Source organism: Lissotriton helveticus, chromosome 11 (genome assembly GCF_964261635.1).
Source record: "Lissotriton helveticus chromosome 11, aLisHel1.1, whole genome shotgun sequence".
NCBI classification, from domain to species: domain Eukaryota; kingdom Metazoa; phylum Chordata; class Amphibia; order Caudata; family Salamandridae; genus Lissotriton; species Lissotriton helveticus.
Window position 1 is genome coordinate 692,367,076 of NC_136072.1, and position 26,924 is coordinate 692,393,999.

The following is a 26,924-nucleotide window of genomic DNA, read 5'->3' on the forward strand; positions in this document are numbered from 1 at the left end:
TCGCTGCCACCTTCTTCGTGTGGGTCTGAAAGTTGATCCACTGAGCAACTGCGGCCATCCCATCTCTAAACCTCGTGGCTGCTGTAGAAGGGCCTTCTGCTAAAGTAATAACCAGCTGAGTATCGTCAGCGTACGATACCAGCGTAAGGCCCCAATCTCTTGCCACTACCGCAAGCGGTTGTACATAGAGATTGAACAGAGTCGGGCTCAACGCAGAGCCCTGCGGAACCCCTTGGCCGATGGAGTGGGCTTGAGATAAGAATGGCGGAGCCGAAACCCGGAAGGATCTGTCCGACAGGAATGCACGAAACCATTCCAAGGCCTGGCCCGTGATCCCTATTGCCTCCAGGCGGTACAGCAAGATGTCATGAGACACCGTATCAAAGGCAGCGCTAAGATCTAATAATATAAGCGCTGCACTCTGACCGGCGTCAAGAATTGTTCTTAAATGCTCAGTGGTGGCTAACAAGGCAGACTGGGTACTGTGACCCGATCTAAAGCCATTTTGCGACGGGTCCAGGATGTTGTTAACGGTCATGTGCCGAGATAAAACCTCGTTCACATGTGCCTCTGCCAGTTTGGCGACCCACGGAAGCAAAGAAATTGGCCTAAAACTGTCAGGAGAGGATGGATCCAGTGTGGGCTTTTTGATAATAGGAGAGACCCACGCCTGGTTCCAGGCCAAGGGAACTCTGGCCGTGGAAAAAGATAGATTAAGTATATGGCCTGACGGCTGCTGAACAAGCTCCATAGATTCCATAAATTGCGCCGGCCTCATGGGGTCGGATGGAGATCCCGACTTAACCTTTTTACAGAGTTTCACGAGTTCCTCACAAGGAATCTCGGGTATAGCAGTCAAGGTAGAAACCCCCTCACTGACCATAACAGAGCTCGGGACGGAGGAGAGCTGCGGAAATGTAGCATACATTTTCTGCACTTTATTTATAAAGAAAGAAGCAAGCTCCTCACATTGCTGTGCCGATTTTACATAGGAGCCCGAAGTTTTGGTGTTCTTCAGCTCCTGAACAATCTTGAAAATACATTTCGTGGGGTTGGAACTATCCCTAATTTCTTCGGCATAAAACTTGGCACGTGTGGACCAGATCATTTTGTGGTAGTATTTTAGTTTGGCCAAATAAACAGTTTTAAGGCCATCTTCATAATTCCTTCTCCAAATCCGTTCAGCTCTTTTACACTCCTTTCTAAGGGCTCTCAGAGTCTCCGAATACCATGGATTAGAGACCGAACTGCGCTCTTTAACCCATCTCGCTGGAATAAAAGCATCAAGCCCCTCCTCAATCCAATCACAGAAGGCGGTATAAGCTACCTCAGGGTCAACCAAGTCCCTGACAGGAAACTCTCCCAGAAAGGCATGAAACTCATTTAGTTTGAGTTTATGCCAAGGCCTTTTAAACGCCAGAGTAATCCTATCAATCTTAGGAGATTCGGCTATCTTCCAGCTGGCTTTAATTAAATAATGGTCTGTCCAACCCATAGGTACAGGCTGGTCAATCTGTACTGCTGGGATATTGGAGAAGTTGGGATCCAATATGTGTCCTGCTTCGTGAGTGGCATCATGTACCAATAAATCAAGTTGAAAAGCTGCCAGATCTGCCAGCAGATTACAAATAGCCTGATCCCGTGTTTGATCAAAATGGCGATTCAGGTCTCCTAAAATAGAGAAATTAGCAGTTCTCACCACTAGTGAGCTGACTAGCTCTAACAGAGCTTCGCTAAACTTAGAGGCAGGACCAAGAGGGCGATAGATGTAAAGCCCTGAGAATGTAAAATGCGGACTTATTTCAAGCCTAAAGCGGGCACATTCACAGCCGCATAAGTTCTCCACAACAAAGGAACAGGGATACAGCGCTTTATATATGACAGCTATTCCGCCTCCCCTAGAGTCCCTATTAAGAGTCTTAATCAAGTACCCTTCTGGAAGAGACAGACCGATTATCCCTGACATATCGTCACGCAGCCACGTTTCACAAATGAAAAGGACATCAGGAGACTCATCACTAATTAACGTGTAGACTTCCATATGGTGTTTTGCGAGCGATCGCACATTTAATTGAAGAACAGTAAACAGCGTTTGTCTCCTTAGAACTACGGCCTGTCGGAACCCAGAAGGAGAACACGTAGAAAATGCACAGAACTGACAGTTCAAACTTGTCTCACCTAGCTTGGGTGGCAACTCCGCGCAGCCCGCTTCAATAGGCTTTAATGACATCAGCTCCTCTCTATCATATTTACGGAAAGGAAGCCGACCCCGACCAGGGGTACTGGCGAGAGGCGATGGACTGGTGATGACATGCTCGAAACACGTTTGGAGGTCACAGAGCAGGGAATGGATGGCTGGCTGAAGGGTCTGCTGCCAGTGGCTGTGTGTGGAACCCTTTCATTGTTGTGACCAAGCAAAACTTCAGGCAGGTACTAAATCCTTCCTAACAATAAGAAGAAACAGTTAGGGACACAAGAATTAATGGGAATCAGCACTTCATATATTCATTGACTTTCTGATTGCCAATAATACCCGATTTTGTAAATTTCTCAGGCTATAAAGTTATAGCAGCAATTCATCAATGAAGTTTCTTCACAAACGTATGATGGAACCACGCTAGCCATTACCATGTATGGCTTTACAACACAGTCATTACAACAAGCGTGACACACCCCATATTGATGGCCCCAAAGATTCCATGAGTAGCTTGCTCCCTGTCACCGCTGCAACAGAACTCTGTAAAGCAGGAACCATACCAAGCTAATTGGAAGCCTTCTGAGGGAATGCTTTAGTGAAGCTCTTCAGGAAACAGATGTTAAAACAAGGTAAAAGAAAGACACAATAAAAGAATGCATGGAATATTTTTGGCAGGTATGAAACCATATATGAAGCCTAACTGTAGGAGAAAAAAACTTTCTTCTGAGAGGGGTTACACAGTATAGTGTACAGCCAGTAGATGCAGAGTATATTCATTACAAAAATGTTAAAATATACAAATAATATCAATCAATCAGTTGTAAGTGTGCTACTCACCCGTGAGGGTCTCAAAGCGCTGGGGGGGTCCTCGAGTCTGTTTAGCCGAAGCGCCTTGTCTTGAGCATCTTTCTGAAGGTTTTCAGGGAGGGTGCTCGTCTGAAGTCTGCTGGTAGTTTTGTTGCATAGCTTGGCTGCTATGTGAGAGAAGGATCTTCCGTCTGCTCTGGCTCTGTGGATGCCCGGGGTTTAGGCCATTGCGAGGTTGGAGGATCGGAGGTTTCTTTTGGGTACGTGGAAGTTGATTCTGTCGTTAAAGTATTCAGGTACGTTGTGTAGGCATTTGTAGGCGTGGGGGAAGATTTTGAAAGTGACTCTTTTCTCCACTGGGAGCCAGAGGAGTCTTTGTAGGTGTTGGCTGATGTGGTCTTGCCGAGGGATGCTGAGGAAGACTATGGCTGCGGTATTTTGGATGGTCTGAAGTTTGGGACTTGTTGATGCCGGCGTAGAGTGAATTTCCACAGTCCAGTCTGCTGGTGATGAGTGTGTGCGGGTGACCGTCTTCCTTGACTCGGGGGTGATCCATTTGAAGGTCTTACAGAGTATGAGGAGGGTGTTGAAGCAGCTGGATGTGACTGCGTTGACCTGTTGGTTCATGGTGAGTGAGGAGTCAAGGATGATACCCAGGTTCTCGGTGTGGTGTGAGGGGGTGGGTAGACTCCTCAGGGCTGTCTGTCACCAGGTGTTGTCCCATGCTTAAGGGGTAGTTCAGAGGACGAGGACTTCTGTTTTCTTTGCGTTGAGTTTCAGACAGCTATTGGTCAGCCAGTCTCTGACGTCGTGCATTCCTTTCTGGAACTTAAGTTTGGCGGTGGTGGGGTCTCGGGTGAGGGAGAGGATGAGCTGGGTGTTGTCGGCATAGGATATAATGATGAGGCCATATTTTCGGACAATGGCTGCGTGTGGGGCATGTAGATATTGAAGAGAGTCGGGCTCAGTGATGATCCCTGTGGGATTCTGCAGGTGATTTTTTGTAGGATCGGAGAGGAAGGGTGGTAGCCTTATTCTCTGGCTTCTTCCGGTGAGGAACGAACGGATCCAGTCCAGGGCTGTTCCTTCCATACTGGAGTCGTGCAGTCTGGCGACTAGTGTGCGGTGAGAGACTGTGTCGAAGGCCGCTGATAGGTCGAGTAGGATGAGGACTGCTGAGTATCCTTGGTCCAGGAGGGTGCAGATGTCGTCTGTGGCGTTGAGTAGGGTGATCTCCGTGCTCTGGTTGCTTCGGAATCCGGATTGGAATGGGTCGAGGATGGAGTTCTCTTCGATCAACTGTGTAAGTTCTCTGTTGACCATTTTCTCTACGGCATTGGCTGCAATGGAGAGGAGATAGATGGGCCAATAATTGTTTAGGTCGGTGGGGTACACTGTGGGTTTCTTGAGTAGAGTAATGACTTCTGCGCGTTTCCAGTTGTATGGGAAGGGGCCTGTTTTGAAGGTGGTGTTGATGGTGCGTTTCAGTTCAGGTGCTGTGGCGGCCGCGGCTCTGTGGTAGATGTGAGGTGGTCAGGGGTCGGTGGGGGCCCCTGAGTGAATGCCTTTCAAGGTCGAGGTGGTGCCTTCGGTCATGGTGCATGTCCAGTTGGAGATGGTGGATTGTTTGTTGTCCTTGGGGGCCGGGGGGAGGCAGCGGCGTCTAGAGTGCGATCAGTGAAGTAGTTGTAGAGGCTTTTGATCTTGAGGTGGAATAAGGTTCCGAGCTTGTTGCAGAGGTCTTGGGAGGGGGTGATGTCTGTGGCATCCATGCGTGGGTTGGTGAATTCCTGAATAATACAAGGATCCAACTATCAAACTTATAGAATCTATCATATATGGCGCTAATTCTCCAATAATGACATTTGGGAAAACTCTGTATTGCAGGCAGTTGTCAACAGTTGTTATTTGCTGGCTGGAGAAAGGCAGGTGCAAAAAAAAAAAAAAACGTCTGTTGCACACACTTGAAAATTAAGACCTATATTAAGAGCATTTTTTTTCTAAAACTCCGCCATGAGTAAAAAGCCTATATTCTTCTTTAGTGTGTAGACATAAATACTGAAATCCAATATCTTGAAATAGAATGAGCCGACATGATCAATGTCTTCCATAATGATCATATTGATTACTTTCCCACCATGGCAGTGAAGGGTTGGAAACGGATGACTATTTCTTGGGGACGAACGTATCACACAGTGTGCTCTTTAACTGCTGCTGGTCTATTGCAGCGGGATTTCTGCTCATCCTTCAAAATGGTCTCTACTAGGACCGCCTCCCCTTCCGCTGGTCTTGATGACAGGAAGATAAATCTCACATGGTGCTATGTGAATGGAGCAGCTCCCAAAACTGCCTCCATCAAGAATCTTGTAATTACATTGATATGAACAATAATTTCAAAAATATGGGTCATGTTCATGACCGCACATGACAGAGAAAGCGCGATGTCAGTGTCAGTTCTTGATTACAAGTAGTGTGCTGGCCACCCTCTTCCAATAAACATAAAAAATGAAAAACCCGGGTCATCAGCAACATTCTGTAGAATGCCCTCCTCTCTTTCTCAGTTCTTTTAGAGGTCTATTAAAACCACAGATTGGGTATTTTTGTGATAGTTGGATGACAAACTTGTTTTTTTTGTCATAAGAGACCAAGAAGTGCTCTCAGATTTTCAGTTGTGATATTTTAGTCCAAGATTTCTGGTTAGTGGCAGCAGCTCTTTAGGGGTAGGTCTGATCTTCAGCTTCACAACCCACCTAAATGTGCTCACTGCCTGTACCCACCTCTGTGGATCATAAACAATAAGGGGCCCATTAGGATGGTGGGCGGATTGCCCCCGCAAGGCTGGCTGTAGCCACCGCCAGCCTGGCGGGGGCAATCCGCCCACCATCCGCACCTAAATTCCCCCCCCGCCATATTAGGCAATGCCATATTAGGCAATGCCGCCACGGAAAGGCATGCGGTCTTCACTTTGGGGGCCCCCTGCAAGTCCCCATGGTGAAGGGGAGGTGGGGGGTGCACACGGGTGTACCTGTGGTACCCCCCAGCATTTGCATTCACGAAGGGGCAGGCACCGCGCGGTACCTGCCGCTTTGTGTATGCAAATGCATACATGCATTTTTAACATTGTGGCGGGCGGTGCTCCACAATGTTAAAAATGCATGATGCGCCCTCCACTGTGGTGGGCGCATCCTAATATGCAGTGCGGGACCGCCGCTCAGCTCGCGGGCGGTCCAGTTTTCCGCGAGGTTGGCGGGCAGGTAAAGTGCGCCCGCCATCCTAATGGGGCCCTAAGTGTCTGAGTATCAATAACTGCTGTCTACCAAAGTAAATACTCCTCTACCGAAGTAAAAAGTTGAAACTGCAACTGCCCAACACAAACTACTTGTCATCCTCAGTTTCGAGGCTGTATTGAAGCTACTATGTCAGGACCTCAAGGAATTTGCCGACCTTGTTTCCACTAAATACTCATGACTTGGGCTGATGAAATATTTACACACTACCAACTAGTTGTTCTCGGTCAATGTCTGATGAGGAAAAATAAGTGTCAGCTCTGAAATTGTGTGCCGGAGAGCCCCTTTGACAACCACCGGCTCAAATTAAGCACTGCAGGAAACACATAGGGCTGTGCTCGAAATCGGAAAGTCAAGGGATGAAAGGGAAACTTTGAGCTTGAGCTCTTCAATGGATACCTAAAATGACCAGCTGGAAGAAATGAAGACAAGCGGCCATATGTATGAACACATTTTCCCATAGACACAGAATGGGTAAAACCCTTTGATACATCTGGCCCAAGGTGTGGTACATTGGTAGTATATTGAAAGCAGTCAGTAATTCGGTGAACATCCATTTATCACATTTACAAACATATTCCTAGTGAAGACCTCATTTCCACTTTTGACGAATGCTTTTGCATTTTCAATTAACCATTTTTCCGCACTTCCACTCTGGGAACAACTCTCTAGTACATGGTTATATGTCGTTACAACGAATTCCGTTGCAACGCATGCCTTTACCACGCATTCCTTACTACGGAATTAGTTTTCTACGCATAACCTTTACCACTAATATTCCTTTACCACGCATAGATTAACAACGTTTTTCGTTGTTAATTTATGCATGGTGAGGGCATATTCTTGTTAAAGGTTCCACCTCTCCCCTTACACGTCCCCAGCCTCTACTCCTTATAATTACCCCTGCCCTTAACCCTTAATTTTTTTGTTTTAAATTACATTTCCCCTTACCTTTTTAACTCGTCTCCTCTCTTCCTGCTTGGTTACGTCGGCCGTACGTCGTAAAGAGGAAGCGGAAGTTTAATTCCGTTTCCTCTTTAACGACGCTGATTGCTTGATGTGCGGCACTTCAGGTTAGTTCTTTTTTTGGGGGGGAGCCCCCCCACCCCCTTTTTTAATCCCACGCTTTTTAGTTTTTGGGGGAGACCCCCCAAACCCTCTTTTTTTCATTTACCACACACACTTTTACTATGTATTTCGTAGTAAAGGTATGCGTGGTAAAGCCTCTCGTTGTTACCACGCATGCATTGTAATGCATGCGTGGTAAAGGTTTTCGTAGAAACGGCCGAGTTGTAGTGGCCGTTTCCCCTAGTACATGTGAACCTGCCAGAGGTGTTTTCAACACTGTGCACATATCTTCCTCTTTTATTGACGAGATAAATTGACAGGTCTGTTTTGATGAGATAACAAAATTGGCATTTATGAAAAAGGCAAAGGGCAGTGAGTTAAGCATGTTTGAAAAACATATATTTCATAGACTATAACAAAGGGTCAATCACTACCTTTCGTTTTCGCAAAAGTGTCCACTCTTTGTGAGAGCGAATGCTTTTCCAGCCTTTCCTCACCTATCTAAGTTAGTGCAATCAGTATTTTCTGCATGCAAAGATAAATAGCAGGTGTATTTGAAATGCCCGTATTTTGTTTTTGCGTGATTACAAACAACTTCAGCAAAACTATGCATGCTTATGTGAAATGCAAATTCATCATTTAGCACTATATTTTTGTGCAAAGTGTATCCTCACGTCAGTTTGTGAAAAGAGAGCACTATTATGCTAAAAATAAATAAGAAAGATAGGATTTTCAACAACAGCCCCACCCGTTCTGCTGTTTTTGCTTTTGCAGTAAACATTTTATCAAGAATGTTGCATTTGTGGTGATTTTTTTTTACAGCAAATGAGGTGTTATTACATAAAGTGGCATATTGGCACCATTTTATGAATTTTGAGAACAAGTTCAAAGTAAAATTAGTCGAAGTCAACATAATTTACATTTTGTCCAAGCCTATTGAAAAGAGACAAACAATTGCGGCATTTTTTTTAGTTTTAACAGGGTACCTGGCAAATGTTGGATAAGATTTGGGGTGAAAAAGCTAGACAGCATGAACAAATATATGACTTCATAAAAGCAGAAATAATTTGGCGTAAAGAGGGGGATGAAATGCATGATTTCCTGGGAACCTTTTGAAGCAAATACATTTCTCTGTGTCATGAACTTATAAATAAAAAAGACAGTGTGCAGAACCAAATGGCATCTGCTATGTGTCTTAGGAAAGTGACTTTGCAAGTTAGTTAAAACACACATATATACATATTTATTAGGAAATTGTGTATTTAGGGTGGGTAAGAGTATATGGGTTTTGGGTTGTAGGAATTTTTAGGATTTAGGGTGGGTTTGGGGTTTTGGGTGACAAGTGAATTTTAGGGTTTAAGGTGGGTATGGTTGTTTGGGTGGTAAGGGTAATTTTATTGATTAGGGTGGGTATGGATTTTTGTGTGGCAAGAATATTTTGTAGGGTTTAGGGTTGATATGGATTTTTGGGTTGTGAGGGTATTATTGGAGTTTAGGGTGAGTGTGGGTTTGTGGATGGTTAGGGAATATTTCGGGTTTAGGGTGGGTTTGGTGTTGTGTGGCAAGGGTATTTTTAGGCTTTAGGGTGGGAACGGGTTTTGGGTGGGTAGGGAATTTTTAGGGTTTAGGGTAGGTATGGGTTTATAGGTGGTTAGGGAATGTTTAGGGTATAGGGTGAGTCTGGGTTTTGGGTGGTAAGGGCATTTTTAGGGTTTACTGTGCATATGGGTTTTTGGGTGGCATGGGTGGCTTTTTGGATGGCAAGAGCATTTTTAGGGTTTAGGGTGTGTATGGGAGCTAAGGGATTTTTTGGGTTTGGGGTGTGTTAAACCTGGCATCTTTTGGTGTTTTTCCCCTGTCTTTTTGCTTTCTGATCTCCTGTTTTTGATGGCATGCTGGACTTTGTTTTTGCTGGTTTAGTGTCTCGCCGCAATTTTTCACTTTTCAGTGCTAAAGTGAAAATTCTCCTACTGTAAATTGTGTTATTATTGGTTTCAACAATTGGTATATTTGATTTACTAGTAGGTCCCTAGTACAGTGCACTGTGAGTGCCGAGGGCCTATAAATCAAGTGGTACTGGTAGGCCCTCAGCACTGGTTGTGCCACCCACACAAGTAACCTTTCAGAGGTGTCTCAGACCTGCAATTTCAGTGTCTGTGATCGGTTTTTACTGCCATGTCGACCTGGCAAGTGCACCCAGTGTCGTAGGGCTGAGAGTGGCTTCGGAAGATGCCAAACCCTTGATTTATGTTTGACTAAAGGGCGGTGTTCCCACAATGGCCCGAGTTGAGAGAAGTATTAATGCAACTTGGGTGAGTAAGGCAGAAATATATTGTTAAGGCACTGACTATAGCCAAAGTATAGACATTTTAAAAGCATATCTAGAGGGATCAGAACCCTGAGGAAGGCCAGCGACCCAGTAGGGCTAGGATGATTGGCTGAAACATGTTGGTAGGAGCAGAAGTGGTGTTGGAGAGGTAACTTCTCCCACACACCCACCATTGATTTTTAACCCTGTCAAGTGGGACCCAGAAAAAAATAAATGTAAAGGTTACCACTTAGGCAGTTTTACTATCTTTTTTTCTCTGCATTTTTGTGATCCGTCATTTGGGGGACTATCTATTTTTTCTTTCTCTTCTTTCAGCGCTCCACACTGAGTGTTGGTCTCCACCAGGGTGTTTATAGCGGCCTAATGATGAAGCATGCCACTACTTAGTGGGTGAGGGCAGTCTTTGACAAGCTTGAGGGCTTGTTTTCAGAGTCTGGTTTGTAACTGAGTTTCAACTCTTTCTGTCCTTCTCCCCTAATGTGAAATCTACTAACACGAAGGGGAATTTTCCAGCTTTCCAGTTGGATGAGTTCCAAAGCACTGGGCATAGCTTCTTCGCTTTTTTGTGAGTTAAGTGCACCCCATTGCCAGGCCCTAACCATCCCTGTTTTTACATGTAAGTAATCCCTAAGGTAGGCCCAAGGTGGCCCCATTGGGAGGGAGCCGTGTATGTGAAAGATAGGACATGTGGTGGTGTGTTTTACATGTCCTGATAGTGAAATGCTGTGTTTTTTTACTATTAAAAGGCTGTCTGTCCCATATATGAGCATGGGAGCTACCTTGTAGCATCTTACCAGTGTAATTTTCCATTGGGACAAGATAGAGAAATGGAGTTTAGGCTCTCTGAATTCAGAATTGAATAACACATTTTTTTTAGTAATGGTGATTTTTAAATTCCATGTTTGAAAATGCTGATTTTAGAAAGTGGGTATTTTCGTGCTTAACCATCCTGTGTGCCTCTGCTCGTTTGTGTATTCACCGTCTAGTTTTGGAGTGACAGGAGCTGAGGATGTGCATTCACAGTCACAAGGGGGATTGAGATGTGCCGTGCCTTTGTCAAATGACTCATTGCCAGGCTGTATAGACCTTTCTGCATTTAGAGTGGTGGGAGGAGTTTCTACTAGCACCTTAATAGGCAGTGTTTGCTCTTCAAAATGCTGTCTCCACCTCCTGTAGTGAAGCTGGAACTGGGAGGACAAAACTGGTTTTTACTGAACTCAGAGACTTTGTCTAAAATATCAAAAGGAAAAATAGTATAAATATTGTGGACCTGACCTCAGAACTTTAGAACTCATTTGGACTAAGGAACCTGCCAAGAAGAAGAGCCGGAGAAGCTGTCCGGAGGAACTACCACTTTGCTGTGTTGGCCTGCAGTGACTTCTTCTGTCTTGACCAGTGAAAGGACTGGAGTTTCTGCTACTTATTCCCCTGAGTTTTCCTAAGGGTTTGAGGTAGAGCTTTTTTAGTACTTTTGTAAAATAATACATTGTTTTTGTTCTTTTTTATAATAACAAAAATGGCATCTGCAACAGCAGGAATTGGAAAAGGTGCACTGAAAATGTGCAAAACATATAAAATATATAAAATGGGAAACAAATTAGCATGTATGATGTTTTGCAGCATTGTGAATAGCTGTAAGACACTGCTCACCAGCACTCATAACAACACTACAGTACATGGCCATTCTTGACAGCTCCGGAGCCATATCTGTTGCAGTAGTCTGCAGCTCAGAAGAAACTTTCTGGCAGGGACTTTTTGCTGCTGCCTCTGAAGTAGATGGTCCTCCAGCTTCCCTCTGGTTGATCGCCAGTTGGAGATTTTTTATGATAGGTTTTTAGGTGGTAAAACATGAAAGTTATCCCACATGAATATTTATTGTGTATCCCTCTAGAGAGGGTCTTGTCGCAGATTGTGCATCGCACAAGTTTGGCAGCTGTTTTAGGTTCCACTGGAGGGATTTAAAAAAAATCTCATGCCACATTGGCTCTCTTTTGTGGAGGTTCCTCTTCTTCCAAATCTATCGTCTCCACCTCCTCCACATCCTGGTCCAGCTGCTGTTCCTGCTGACCCCCATCTACTTGCTGTGTTGCCATTTTTTAGAGAAAAAAACGGCCAAAAACTTTGCACAGCAAAATTAATCCACCTGCTCAGAATGAAGTTCTATGAAAGAAGATACAAGGAGGAGTGGGTGTAATATTGGTGAAGACCGAAATAATCACAGTTACCGCGGTGAAGAGGAATTCAAAAATACAAGTGTAAAGTAGTTTTCTTTAAAAATGGAAAGAAAAGCAGAGCTCTAAATTCTATAAAAGTAAACAGCTATACTAAAATTGTTCACAATACGTCTACATATATTTTTCAGAGTTGTTGGAAAACAGACACTATCCACGATTACCAACGTCATTGCGTCTTCCGGTGTCTTCGAGGAAACGGAAAATAGTGTTTGAAGACAATTATTCTGGAAACTCACTACAAAAATATAAATTTGAAAAGAACACTAATAAAGCTCTACTGTTAAATATACTGTAGAATATGTCTATATGTCTTACACTTTGTTCAAACCACACGCTCTTCATGACTACCAACGCCACTGCAATGACGTAGGATGTCATGAATAATTATTTTTTTTGTAAAGGTGGCTTTCTTCTAAATTGATTGCAGAAAGTAAAATTAAAACGCTATTTTACTAAATATTTAGACCTAAACTTTATTTAAAAAATATCTTTAAGTGTATTTTTCAGTATGTGAAATACATTTACTTATGAGAGACTCTCCACAGTAAATGCAAGAATGTTGTGTCGACTTGCAAAATTGTTAACAATACAACCAGTTATTATTGCACTTTCTGAGAAACACATATGAAATCAAACATGAGTGGTATATTATATAAATATAATACACAATATCCAATTATAGAAAGAAAGTATAAAAATCTTAGAGGTTCACTTACAAGCAAAATGAATGTTACAATTAAGACATAGAATTTTGAAAGAAAAACCTTAGAAACTGAAAAAAACAAAGGTTGCAGGGAAGTTATAGTTAACAATTAGCATTTAAAAAAACTTTAGAAATTCACTGACAAAAAGCTAAAGGTTCCATGTACATTATAGTTAGGAAACAGAATTCAAAAAAACCTTAGCAATTCACTGAAAAAACCAAAGGTTTAGGGTGGTATTTCACTCGTACAAAACCAGAGAAATTCAGCAGTTATAGTGAGCTGAGAGGGATTATTATCAGTGTGCATGATGGTTTGGCTGGCCATCTCAGGCCGGCCAAATGGTTATGAGCACTGAGCTCTCTCCAACCTGAGCTGCATTGCCAGTACTAAAGTTGTAAGGAAATCTACTATCAATCTATCGGACAAAATTCTCACTGAAGAACAACAAGCAGTTTTGAAATTAGGACTGAAATTTACACTGAGCCAAAAACAAGATTTGGCACAATTGAAAATGGAAGCAATGGAATTGTCATGCAAGATACGACTGAATGCATTCTTTAACAATAAAGAATACACCAAAAAAGGCTGAGGTTTCAGGGTTACGGAATAAGTCCACATTTGGCTCCCTTAGCTACAGCCTTTCCAAAGAAATACCAACATTTGAACAAGTTGTGCTCCCATCCCTCAATCAATTGAACACAAAGAAGATGTACACTAAAAACAACTTGCCTCAAGAACAAAGACTGCCCATTACAGCATTAAAAGAAGATAAAGACATCATCATTAAGCCGGTCGACAAAGGCGGAGCAATGGTCATCTGGTCTAGAGATGCTTACCTCACGGAAGGAAGAAAGCATGTTCTCGACCAAACCTGGTACCGACAGATTGCCACTGATCCAGTAAAAGAAATCTAGAATGAAATTCAAAAAATCGCAGATGAAGGACTACAAGTCCCAAAGACCCAGGATACCCATGAACACCTGTGACTTACTTTTTGCCTAAAGTACATGGGGACGCAAAAAATACCCCTGGCCGCCCAATCGTTTCTGGGTGTGACTCTGTGTTGGAATCTGTGTCTCAATATGTTGATATCTTCCTGAAACAACTCTTGAAAGACATAAGTTCCTACCTGAGAAACACAATAGACTTCATCAACAAAGTGGAAGGGTTTGAGTTTGACCCTGCTGATCAGAGATTGGTAACACTAGATGTTGTTTCGTTATGTACTCAAATTCCCCAGGAATATGCATAGAAAGCACTGGAATCCTATCTGGATAGCAGAGAGCACCCTCATCAAATACCAACATCTCAAAAGATATTATTTTAAGTTTGAGAATGATTTCTTTGTCCAAATAAAAGGGACTTCGATGGGATGTCCCTTCTCCCCAGAAATGGGGTCCTGTACACGTCTAGATACAAAGAAGTATGTGTATAACAACAATCCGTTTGTCAACCATATATTACAATGGTATTGATACATCAATGACATCTGGTGCATCTGGGCAGGCAGTGAAGAAGATCTTGTGAATTTCCACAACTGGCTGAACGACAGAAACCCTGACATAAAATTCAGTCTAGCGCCCAGTCAAACAAGTCTCACATTTCTTGATGTTGAGGTAAGACCCTCTGAAACTGGATTAATAATCACTCTGTACACCAAACCTATGGATAAAAACACTGCTTTACATTTTAAGAGTTTTCACTCTAAATGTTTGAGAGACAACTTACCCTATGGCCAGTTTTTATGAGTGAGACGCAACTGAACAAGAAGGGAAGACTATGACCTCCATTCATCAACACTGATGGAGAAATTGAGAGAAAAAGGATACCTGAAAAACACTTGAGGAGGAGAGCCTGGTTCACACCCAGGGAGGAACTGCTGCAAAAGAAGCCCAAAACTGCAATGACCAGACTGGTTTGTGTCTCCACGTTTGGCCCACACACAAATGCATTCAAAAAAGCTCAGTCCTCAAAATTGGCATCTCATCAAAGGAATGGATGACGATATGGGGCCATATGTATCAACATTCCGTTTTGCGATTCCTAAACAGCGATTTTTAAGGAATCGCTATTTAGAAATCGCAAAATGGTATGTATGTAGAAAATCGCTTCTTTTTAGCGATTCCTTAGAATTCCTTAATTGCGATTAGTAAATTGCTAATTGCAATTAAGGAATAATTTCCCATTCATTTCTATGGGCCAGGAGGCCCATAGGAATGAAGAGAAAATGTGTGATTAGCAATTTGCTAATCGCAAATTGAGAATATTTTCAAGGGTGCAGGGGTGTCCAAAGGACACCCTGCTGCACCCCTGTAAATGACATGTGTGCACATATGGCGCACATACATGCCCTAAGGGCATGTATGAGCATCACATGGCACCTTTTGATTTTAAACAAAATGCTTTTTTTAAAGATTTCGCAACTTACCACCAACTAGAAGTTGGTGGTAATTTGCGATTCCTTAAGGGCATTTTTTTCTTTTTTTTTCTTGATACATTGCATTTAAGGAATCGCAAAATTTGCAATTCCTTAAATGCAATCGCAAAATAAGGAATGGCAAATTTTGCGATTCCTTATTTTGAACCAAAATTGTTTCATACATACCATTTAGCGAAAATGGGTTCGCAAACGCCGGAATTCTGCGAATTTCGGCATTTGCGAACCCATTTGGGCTTGATACATATGGCCCTTAGAGTTACCACTCTTTGCATTAAAGAAGAAGACCGGTATTGGCCAGTGCATAATCAGGGCGTCGGGCAACAAAAAAAGAAAACTGGACACGTTACAATCCTTTTTGAGCCTACAACCCATTCAAGGCCGTCATAAATGTGGAAGCTGTCAGTCTTGCAGTTCTACCATTGAAGGAATGATATATAGAAATGCCCTTGAACAATGGACACATAGGGAGTTCTCAAATGGCAAACAAAACATTTAGTTTACGCAATCCATCTGCCCCTGCCCACAAATGTATATTGGAAAAATCACTTAAGAGGTCCGACAAAGAATTGCGCAACATCACTCTAGATTGAAGAAAAAATTACAGAATGCACCTCTGGTCCATCATTTTCAAGAATATCAACATAATGAAAAAGACTTCCATTGGACGGTACTAAGCATAATCAAGCCTAACTCAAGTGGTGGTGATCCAGAAATAGCTCTAACAAGGAGAGAAGCATATCTAATAATGAAGTTCCACACAGCCGCCCGCAGTCTTAATGAAATGACAGAAATCAACTGACTTTAAATCCCATGTGGTTTTCTCTTGCCAAGAGTTTTTAATGACTACAGATGCAAGATATATTTTTTCACCTCACAGAATATCCTCAATGCTGTCTTAACTGACTTTAAATCCCACGCGATTTTCTTTTGCGAAAAGATTTTTAATGACTGCAGGTGCAAGGCAATTTTCTATCTAACTGAACAGCTATAACTTTGCACAACCACATGATTCCACATTGCATTTCAAACCGGCAGGTGCCCGGTTGCAAACAGTCTACAATTGATGCCGGCACGACTGACTTCCATGTTGCTTGAAAAGCAAAGGCAAGTTATAATTAATGAGAGTTTTAATGTGTGCATCAATGTTTGAAGGCACATTCCGGACAGTTTGAAAGGAAACAAAGTGTACACACATTGTCTAAAGGGATCAACAGTACGGGAGGAAATAGAAGTCCGCACTACACAAGGCAAGTAAAAATCTGCAAAGGTTATAACTATGCATTTGTCGCTTCCAAGTCTTTTGAGAACCAGCTGCTCATTAATTTATAGAATATGAAAGTATGCATTATAACGCTGCTCCTGCAATTTAATGTGAAACAACCGCTAACACCACGCTGTTACCAAATTACAACTTGCTAAAAGAAGTCCATTAACAATTAGGTATCGCGCTTAAACTCGTATTGTGATATGGCTGCTCACTAAGTTACATAATGTAAAAGCATGCATTACAATGCAGCTTCTGCATTTCAATTTGAAATACCCATTAACATCACGCTGCTACCAAATGACAACTTGCTAAAATAAGGTTAAAATACCAACAATTAGGTATCGCGCCTAAATCCACATTGTGATTTTTTCTTTAGAGCCTACCCTCACATACATGGAAGGGTTGTATTTCAGACACGAGTGGAACATGTTGTGTGTCCGCGAAGAGAATCACAAACACAAAGGTGATCCTTTTTAGGTCTCGCGCCTAGCGTTGCAGTGCGTAGCTTCGCCCGCACAGTGAGAGAATTTTTGTAGGGGATTTGAAAACGCCCCCAGGAATCGCACATGCTCGTGCGTGTGCTTTTCGTTTTGGGCCACGCTATTGGCCTTTGTGTGAGTCTTTTTTACAAAAGACAGCATGCAATTGGCCAAAGGCGGGTGCATTGCTCCATCCATGGCCTATTGGTGTATGTTACCCACACGGCCGTCATGTGGTTTCAATTATTGTGCCCAGACACGGGCGCGATAATTGAAACCACATGGATTGCTGTGGCGTGCGTGCGCGCACCACTCTCGGGCTTGTTCCTTTTTTGATCCATTTCAAAGCGAAGCAACTTTACATTTTGATACGTTGAATCGATATGAGCCCATAAGATTTTTTTTGTGTGCTTGTTTCCAAAATAAATTATGCTAAAAGCAAGAACTGTTTTCTATATAGTTTTTCCTACGATGATCTGTATGTTTTATTAATGAGTTATTTTCATATTGGGGATTTATCCCGTTGTGTTGCAAACGGTAAGCATTTCACACTCGGAACCCTCCAAGGCTTCAATTATTTCTCCCTTGCGTACACTCTATTTATTTTCTCCAATCTCTCTGATGTCCACAAAGGCCACCTTACATTTAATTTTTAGAATCTAAAGTGCTAGGCATACGAAACAGGCGGAGCTTAGCTGGTGGCACCTCTCCTTCCAATAGTATTCACAGGGGAGGAGAAGCAGAGAAAGCCTCCTTTTCGCGACCAACTCACCTGCTTCAATACTTCCTCTGGTGCCACTAACGCCAGCTGCTGCGTTTTCAGACAGTTCACCTGCGAGGACAAAGAGGCGCAGAGTGCCAAGGAGTCGGTGCACCCGCCGCCGGTAAGTCTTAGAGGTGGGCGCTGCAATCCTGAGGAGGAGGAAGGAACAGTGACCCTGGAACAGTGACCCTGGGCAGGCGGCCTTGTCTCCCACACCTCCCTTTGTGTGGCTGTACGAGCATCCAAACAACTGACTTATGCTTATTTCCTATAACTTGTTATGTTAACCCACCTTTGTTTCTGGTCAGTTTCAGTTTATTCCTAGGTGGCTACAGCACCCATCTCACTTTTGCTTATCTGCTACTATTCCTTTCTGTCTTCTCCAGTGCCCTCTTTCACTTTTTTTCTCTCTTACTCCTTCTTTGTGTCTCTGTTTCTCTGGTAGTGTCTGTCTTCTATCCTTTCTCTCTGTTACACATTCTCTATGTTTACAGTTCTCTTCACCTGTCTTGCTTCCTCTGTTACTACTCCTTTGTCCCAGTCCTCTCCGTGTCTCTCCTTCTCCCTTCATTACCCTGTATCTCAACCTCTCAGCCTGTCTGCACTTCTCTCGCTCTCTATTTGCATCTTCATCTCTCATGTGCTCCATTTTCTCTCTTTTTTGCATATACTTTCTGCCTCTTTATCTTCGCCCCTCCCCCTCTTACACTCTTTCTTTGCCCAGCGTCTGCTCTACCTCTTCCTCAGGGGCTCTGTTATGTAAATGGTGAAGTTTGATGATTCCAAAGTGCCCCATCCGTGAAGTTAGCAGCACTGGTCGTTTTTCCTGTGCAAGTGTTTGCCCCTGTCTATATGTCTGCTCCGATGAACGCGTGTGTGCACTCTATGTAAATCCATGTGTGCACACTGCTGTATCAGTGTGTGCTCTCAATCACGTTAGTGTGTGTACGTGTCTAGCGTTTGTCTTACCCTAGGTGCTCTAGTGTGAGTATATGTGTCATTTTTTCTTTCAGTGTGTGCTTGTAGTACTGTGAAGTTGGTGCACGTGTGTGTTTACGCTCTGTGTCACTGTTGTGACACTTTGTTCCGGTGTGCGCATACCTTTGTTCATGTGTATGGGTACATGCTTTTGTGTTTATGGGTCCACTTATGCTTTCCTGTTGCATCTGAATCACAGTGTACGTGTACTCTTGTGTTAGCACGTTTGTCTTATGTCACATTGTGAAAGCTTTTTTGTTGGTGCTTGTGTACTCATTGGTCAGAGTGTGCAGGTGCTCTTGAATCAATATTTGTGTACTCCAGTATCCCTGCCTGTTCTTATGTCTCATATTGTGCATGCACACAAATGTCACTTTGTGTATGATTGGTGTCAGCTTGTGCATGTCAGTGCTTTTGTGACTGGATGTGTATGCCCTTCTGATAGTAGTTGTGCTCTTGGAACAGTGTGTGTGCTTTTCTGTCAATGTGTGTATGCTCTCGTGCTTAAGTGTGTTCTTGTGTTAGTGTGTGCACTTGTGTGTTCTCCTGTGTCAGAATGTGTATGCTCTTGTGTCCAATTATGAGCATTGACTTGTGTCAGTGCTTTTAAGCTCATGTGTCAAAATGTGTATACTCTTACGGCAGTACTGTATATGTTTTTGTATCACTTTGTATGTGCTTGTGTCATAATATGTATGGGCTTGCAAATGTGTGTGTTCTTTAGTGTCAGTGTGTACTCGTGTGTTTTTTGTGTATGATCTTGTAGTGTCTGTATTCTTTCGTGGCAGAGGTTGTTTTCTATTGAGTCAGATTCTATACACACGTGTCAGAATGAAGGTGCTGTTGTGTCAGTGTTTTATGTGCTTTTGTATTCCCATGTACACGGTTGTGTGTGATGGTGAACTGGTGTCAGATAGTCTACGGACGTGTGCCAGTGTGTGTAAACAATTGACAGGTATGTTTAAGTGACTTTCTTGTCCAGGGCACACTGCCTGTAACGTCGCTGACTGGGTTAAAGTGCCCAATGCAGAAATCTGTGTAAAACTTCCCAGTCATGTTTACCAACGCTAGTAAGGTATTTCAGAGCACGGGTTAATGTGCTGAAAGCAGAGCTCTGTGTATCAGGAGAGGTCACAAGTTTTAAAATGTTTAGTCCGTATTCATTATGCTTGTTGAAAGTGCACCCTGGCACTGTCGTAATTCACACCTCAGCCTCACCTCCGCATACACAGTCTGGCGGGAGCTTATGGTGGCATTGGCGTGAGAGTCCAGACAAAGGGCAGCTGCAGACACTGTCTGATTAACCAAGCTAGAGATCAAGCACAACAGACCTATCCGCTCCAACCTCAGTCTCCAGGAAACGCGATGCCTTTTCACCCAGTTCTTCTGCCTGACAGGAACTTCAATGTAATAGATCTCGCATTTACGCAACTTTGAGCAAATTGCATTGTAAATGACAATGACTTTTATTTATGTTTTTGTTTCTGATCATAAATAAAAGGCATTGTCATTTACAATGCCAATAGCTCAAACTTTTGCACATGTGAGACCTATTGCATTGCAAATGCTTGTTATTACTTCTGCCTAGTAGGGATATCTGTGGGGGATGAGACCATAAATCTAAAACATTGTTTTCATGTTATATTTTTTTAGTGTTTGACCAAGTCCCGGTCCTGAGGAGAACCCAAGAGGTCACAAAGGGTTCGAAACGCGTTGACCAAGCTGTTTGGAAAAGATTTAATTGTGAAATAGCTAAAAATAGTTAGCAAACACGGCAATTGGCCTGTTGTTTTACTACAGAATCCCAACCAGCTCTCACTGGCTGGATGTTCATTAAGATTGATACACAAAAGACAATTCTGCCATGTGCCCTAATTAGAGAGTAAAAAACTGGTCTATTTCACAATTGTTGTGGTTTTGTATGTAAATGTTAAAATTTGTGTTTGTCTTGTCAAGATTGTGAAATGTATATGTGTAAATAACCGCAAAAAATGTGGTCCTTCAACTGAGAGACATGTTATAAATGTTCATAACAGCTTCCAGAAAGAAAAAATGAGTGTGAAATAAACCACTAAAACCACTATACTTAAGAATGTGGTTGTATTGCCAAAAGGGATTATTTAATTGAAACACCCATACACTGTATTGTTGTTTACAGGTTAGAGACAGCAGGCACAGGTTCCCAAACTAACTGGGAGAGCAAATCCTCAGAACTCAGGCCAATCCTGATGCTGGGTTCAGCAGTATGAAAGCAGTGTCAGGATTGGCCGCAGTGCACTCTCGGAACCTGTGCCTGCAGAGAGAGGGGTGCACTGCAGGTAGGTGTTTTTTTCCATCTTATGCTTCCACTCTCCCCCGTTCTCCCACCACTGTATCAATACACCGGCCGCTAATGTTACTAAAGCTAGCCCACTGTGTTGGCTCAACGTAGTACCATCACACAGGTGGCAGAATTCCTTTGTTGTCCTAAAGAAGGAACCAATCCTATTTTAACTGTTGTGTGAGGATTTCCATGCTGCCAAAGTTACACTAAAACAGTTGCAACAGGAGAAAGAATTCAGAATGTGTCAGGTCACCTTTAAAAATCTCCTAGAGAGATCAGCAAAAGAGGGTCTCAAAGTTCAAAGCTTTTCTTATGACTGCTGTCACCTCAACATAGTGAAAGCTGTATGTTTGCACAGATGCATTCGTTTGTTGATACATACACACTTACTTCACATTTTCTTTTCTCAGATTATGTTGATCCAGCAATATTTTATATTGTCATCAGGATCTTTCTTTCTGGGTAAGTATTGATTATTAATGAATCCTAATATGCAGCTGCGTTTTAATAATGAACATATCAAACTGGATGCAAACAATTTTGATGATAAAATTCAATGTAGCAGTGGTTTTTGAACTATAGAGTGCGCCTCTCCCTGGGCACAAAGGGCTCTACAGGGGGTCTAGGGAAGTGACATGAAATTTGACTAATGCACTTATTAGTTGGTGCATTTAAAGGGGATCTTCTAACGGTACAGTGTCTGAAATAGTAAATATGTTAATGTGAGAAAATTAAAGGAGAAAAGTAAAAAACACTATGTTCAGGATTACTTGGTCTAAATAGGCCTGTGTCCTCCAAGTACCTTTGCTAAGTTGGCTACGTAGCTTGCAATTTTTTTGTGTTACATATGGCATTTGGAATGAGTAAAAGCAACACTAATGTTTTGAGAATTTGAATATTGCAGATCACTCGTTTGATGTCACTTAAAGTGTTTGGCTCATTTGCACGGCTTACGTTTAGTTTTATAAATTAAAAATCGCTACTGAATAAGTGCCTTTATCTACATTTCCGGGAAATAAATATCGTTACAATCCTTCAAATGTTTTCTGTCTTCCTTGCAATAATTAACATTTTTACGTTTTTCTCAAAGATGTCTTTTTATGGGTTGGGGGAAGTTAGCAGATGATTTTACAGATTTATACTATCGTGTTTTGCATGGAATGTTGGAAGACCACTGCCAAAGAGAAACTTTTGATTCAGAAATATCAACGGCAGTCCATTTATTTCTCACACGTGTTAATATTTTCCTGAACTGCGGTGATAAATATCGAAATATAGGCATGTAGTACACACGGAAACATGCAAGTCGCGTAGATTTAAATGTCATATAATCGGCCATACAGTCAAATGCGTCCGCATTTATCGTTTTCTATGCTGTTTCTCCAGGCGGGGCACCGTGCACCTGCACGACTGTTCTTCCCCTACCATGTGCTCTATGGGAGTGGACCACTGGAGCTAGGTTCCTGCTTCCCCTGCACAGTCATGGCATAGGCCATGCAGTTGCCAGCAGGCAAACTGTGTGCTTGCCCATCTTCTGCTTTGCTCCTTCTGGGGGTCAAGAGCTAAAGGAGAGGGATAATGCCTGCCATCCCTCTACTGGGTCTTTCTACACAGTTTTGGGGTTCCACAGTGGCTTTTTACAGTGGGTCTTCTATCTCATACCTTGTAGCATTTGAAAGCTGGGTGGTCCCCATTGACACTAGCCCTCCTGAGGGTACACTTTCCAAGGGCACTATGGCACACTTGGCTGTTGAGTCGCCAGGAGAACTTGCCCTCACTTTTGGGGCATAATCTGATGGTAAATAGCATGCAAAACACATGTTGATGGGTCCTCTGCGGCAGTGGCCTTCCCCGGGGGGCATCTTTGAAACAGTTGGAGACAATTAGGTTTTTCTCTGCTTCGTGAGCCTGGGTACCAACCAGACATCTGCCATAGGAGCGAGAAGCAAATAGACAGTTTTCTTTGGATCTGCATGGGACTTTAACATGGAGTTTGTTGTCTTTCACTCTTGGTGTAATGCTTCAGTTAACAGGAGCAGATTTCAGGGCCTCCTCACTTATTCATTTTCAGATGTTTTCCCTGGAACTTTTTAACTTTGATTGTGCTTCCTCCATTGAGGAAGAGCTTAAGGACCTGAACTTTTGCCTCCATATCCTGCACGTCAAGCCCGGTGTCTTTCTATAGCATCACTCGATGGCCCTCAAAATGGAGTTTATCAACTGCCTCCACTTCAAAAGCCCCTTGGCCTCCTACCCACATACAGGACACCAACTTGTATTGCCGGAGTCTGAGGTACCCTTTACCGGGGCAAGAACTGCTCTATAGTTATCTAAGAGATCCTCTGCTTCAGGGCACACAGCAAATCCACCCTTGACTGTGCCAACTGAGTCTCAGAAAATACAAGTCCTATCTAAGAATCAATAAGTAAAAACAGAGGTCGCTTCAATCCTCTTCTGTAGTTCACTCTTCTCTCAAAGTCTCACCAATGTGCAGTGGTTTAAGATTGAAGGTGCATTGTTCTAGAAGGCGAGCGTCTCTAATCGCAATGTTGGCATTCATAAATAAATGTCATACTGTTTACCAAACTGCAATACATTGGTACATAAGATCCAATATTTGTTTAGGATTGACACCTACCTCTACCTTTGCAAATGTAGTTCTTAGATATCATGGTGCAAAATCACTCACTCTTTCTGAACTATATTCTTGTGCAGGTGGAAGGATAATTCAGCGATGCCCGATGGCTTGATATATGAAGGAGTCTCTGAAGAGCCAATGGCATATTCAGGAGGAAGTGCTGCCCAGAGCACAACACTCCAGAGCTTTGATGAATTCTTAGGCATTCAACATAGCCAAGAGAGTGGTAAGTCAAAAATGATATGTATAATGTTTTGAACTGAAATACTAATGTCCCATTCTTTAGCGGGAGGTAGTTTTATGACGAAAAATGAATACTACTAATATTTTATGCTCGAGTTTGCAAAGATTGCAAATAATCAATATACACATGGTTTAAAAGGTGTTAGGCAATTGAAAGGAAAAATTGAAATTATTGTACAATAAGTAAATAGATATTTCCTTGACATATAAGAAGTGGAACTCAACTTACTCGTATTCTAGGGGATGGTGTTTGAACTTGACTGGTTACAAAACCATGCTATTGCTAACTTCAACAGAGGCTTTGGAACCACATTGGTCCATACGTATTGTTGACTAATTCACATTGCAGTGTTGTTTTTGCACAGTCTATGCAATGTGATCAGACACATATTTTGTTGTGTGCTGAATTTATCAATAAGCACATGGCAAAGCAGTTTCTTAAAAAGATTTACGAACATCCTACTCCACCAGACAAATTCTTTCTGCAAATATGTGCAACCAGGTGCAAATGCAGCTTGGTGGGTCCACAATGGACAGCTGATCTTCATCTAGCATTTGCATTCACGAAGCACCATCATTGCAACTACAATTCCAAAACAAGAGGAAACGTTCATATGGGACATTGGTGAGAACATGCAGTGCTCCATAGGACCCCATTTACCCTTCACAATGCCTCCTTCCATTATTCCCACAGTTACAAAACCTTCCACTGTGCAAATGGGTAGCAATTGACAAGAGCATGTAGCAAAATGCCAAGGCCTTATTGAATGAAAAATGATAATGCCCATGCATATTTGAATACTTTTCGTGTGATTTGCCGGGAATTCCAAAGTTGATACTGTGGCTTGAACAGAGATTTATGGGTCCCAGTGTCATGCATTACAATTTGTTTTTCATTCTTTAACCTCAAAGGCTTCTACTTTGAGCAGTGCAGAGTTTTTCAGCTCAACATACTAATGTTTACATGAGCACAACCTATACCCTGCTAAAATGATTAGCAATTGCTTCTAAAAAGAAGAGGGGGCACATCCGATCATAACCTCCTAGACATTTTATCATTGGTTCCCCAGGTTTTTGGGTCATGTTTTTCACTGAGTCTCACTACCTGAATATCATTTACATCCGCTTTTGCAAAATGGCTTTGAGTGCTAACCATCAGTTTCCACTTTTTAAAATAAGATCCATTATGGTGCAGCTGGGGTAAGAGGCCCTGTGCTGTTTACATGTATACAGGCTTTTGCACTCCTGTGTGGGCTGGAACTACAGTCTAACTCATACCATTGTCTGCACGTCGAAGCCTTTCGCAGATGGAAATTCGAAGATATTGGTTGTGCTGGCCTTTTAATTTGATTCAGCATCCTAAATTAAATATCACTATTTATTCCTCTACTGTAGTGTGAGTGTGTAGTGCTTTACGTTGAGCCTGTAATGCTTCACTGTAACTCTGTAGTACTTTATGGTGTTCACTGTGTAGGTGAAAACTGCACCAAAATATTAACTTTGCATTGACATAAGCTAGAGCAAACATTAAAGTTTCTCTTCTTAGTCTTAAAAAAGTTAATTGTGAAAATAGAATATTAATTTGGCCATAATGTATCCCTTCTTATACTATTGATTTTTAGTAGTATTTTCCTTCATCAGCCCTTAATGAGATTCAGGCTTTGAACTACCATGCTGGCCAGCTGGTAGACCAAAATATCCCCCAGAGTCTCCCTCAAAAACACAGGCCCATTCGCTGAGGTTTAGCCTGCTCATGAGAGAGAAAGTGGGATGGGGAAAAATATAAAGGATTTGGTTCAGGGATAAAGAGATGGATTAATCTCTGAACTACTTTGGTGACCAGCAGATAGGTAGGTCTCCCACCAGAGCCTTCCCTAAAACAGGCTGAATTGTAGAGGGATAGCCTGCTACTGGGAGAGAAAGAAGATGGGCAAGAAAAAGGCATGGGCTAATTAACTCACAATTACAAGCTTGGGCATGCCCCAAAAGACAGAGAGGCAGACAGACCTCTGGCACCACTCTCACGAGGGCCTTCCTTTTGAAGTTTGGAGCAAAGGAACAGCATGCTGTGTCTGGTGCAAAAGTACAGGATCTAGGAAAGGTGTGGTTGATCAAAACTTGATTTCTCCATTTTGAATTATCCATGATGCTGTGTAGGCAGATGCATCATGTGTGGAGAGATGATGTGGCAAAGATGCCCATTTATTAGACCTGTTCACAGCCAACTTTACATTGTTCCACAAGCGGATATCTCTGGGAAGCTCTGGTAACAGCTGAAGAAATTAAATGAAGAACCCTGTTGGTTGTACTACTCTCTGAAGTGAAAGACAATGTGGACTTTCACTTTTTGGACTATGCTAGACCCTTATCTCACTGTCCAGTGGCACTAGCTCCTCTGGAGACATTAAAGGGTAGTCTTGCAAGGGACTCTAGAATCCTCTGGAATTTATGTGGACTGTTCCTGTGTTTTACACTCCTGGATTGTTATACAGTTCCTGCGAATTTAGGAAGACTGTGTATTAGATCAACAAAATTCACAATAAGGAGAATGAGCCATCTTATATCATCAGTAAATGTTGTTTCAGCTAGCTCATAGTACCACACCTAAACATCTAGACTTCCATAGTTATAGATGTTGTCAGAAACCTTGAACATGACCACTCTGATTGCCATGGAATTTGTGGAAATAGATCTAACCCTTTAGTTTGTCACGTTTTACATGTCCAAGGTGTCACAAAGTAAGGATACAAGAATACATTTTCAAATGTTGATTGAAAAGATCTAATCCTTGGAAATAAAACATGAGCTGCGATTATTAGATAGATGAGACATCATTGTTATAAACATTATTAGAATGGAGAAAAACACAAACAATTCAACCATGTAAATTGTGTCTAATATTACTCCTATCACTCACTAATAACTAGGGGTGGGCGGTAAACTCCGCTCTGCCGACAGAGTGTGCAGAGTTTTGCCGCTCCGCTTGTAGTGCGGCGTTCGACAAAAAACTCCATATCCACAACATGGTGGAGTTCACTGGCCACTAACCCCTCCTCATTAATTTGCATGGCCGCTGATTCTAGCCAGCATGCGTGCCACGCAAGCCTGTGCACGTCTGTTTCTGGTTCGGTTTAATTGAGTTAATGACTCAGAAGTGAAATGTGCCA

At 42.5% G+C, this 26,924-nt stretch overlaps 1 protein-coding gene across 2 annotated transcripts in view; it reads left to right on the top strand.

The window, feature by feature from the left end:
- The window catches only part of LOC144791782 (indoleamine 2,3-dioxygenase 2-like), a 280,183-nt gene that overhangs the window by 247,186 nt on the left and 6,073 nt on the right, over positions 1-26,924 (top strand). For both annotated transcript variants that reach the window (XM_078666549.1, XM_078666548.1), the window contains 2 exons: positions 21,287-21,338; positions 23,592-23,740. In XM_078666549.1, coding sequence (XP_078522675.1) covers positions 21,287-21,338; positions 23,592-23,740 — 201 coding nt within the window. The remainder of the gene's footprint in view (positions 1-21,286; positions 21,339-23,591; positions 23,741-26,924) is intronic.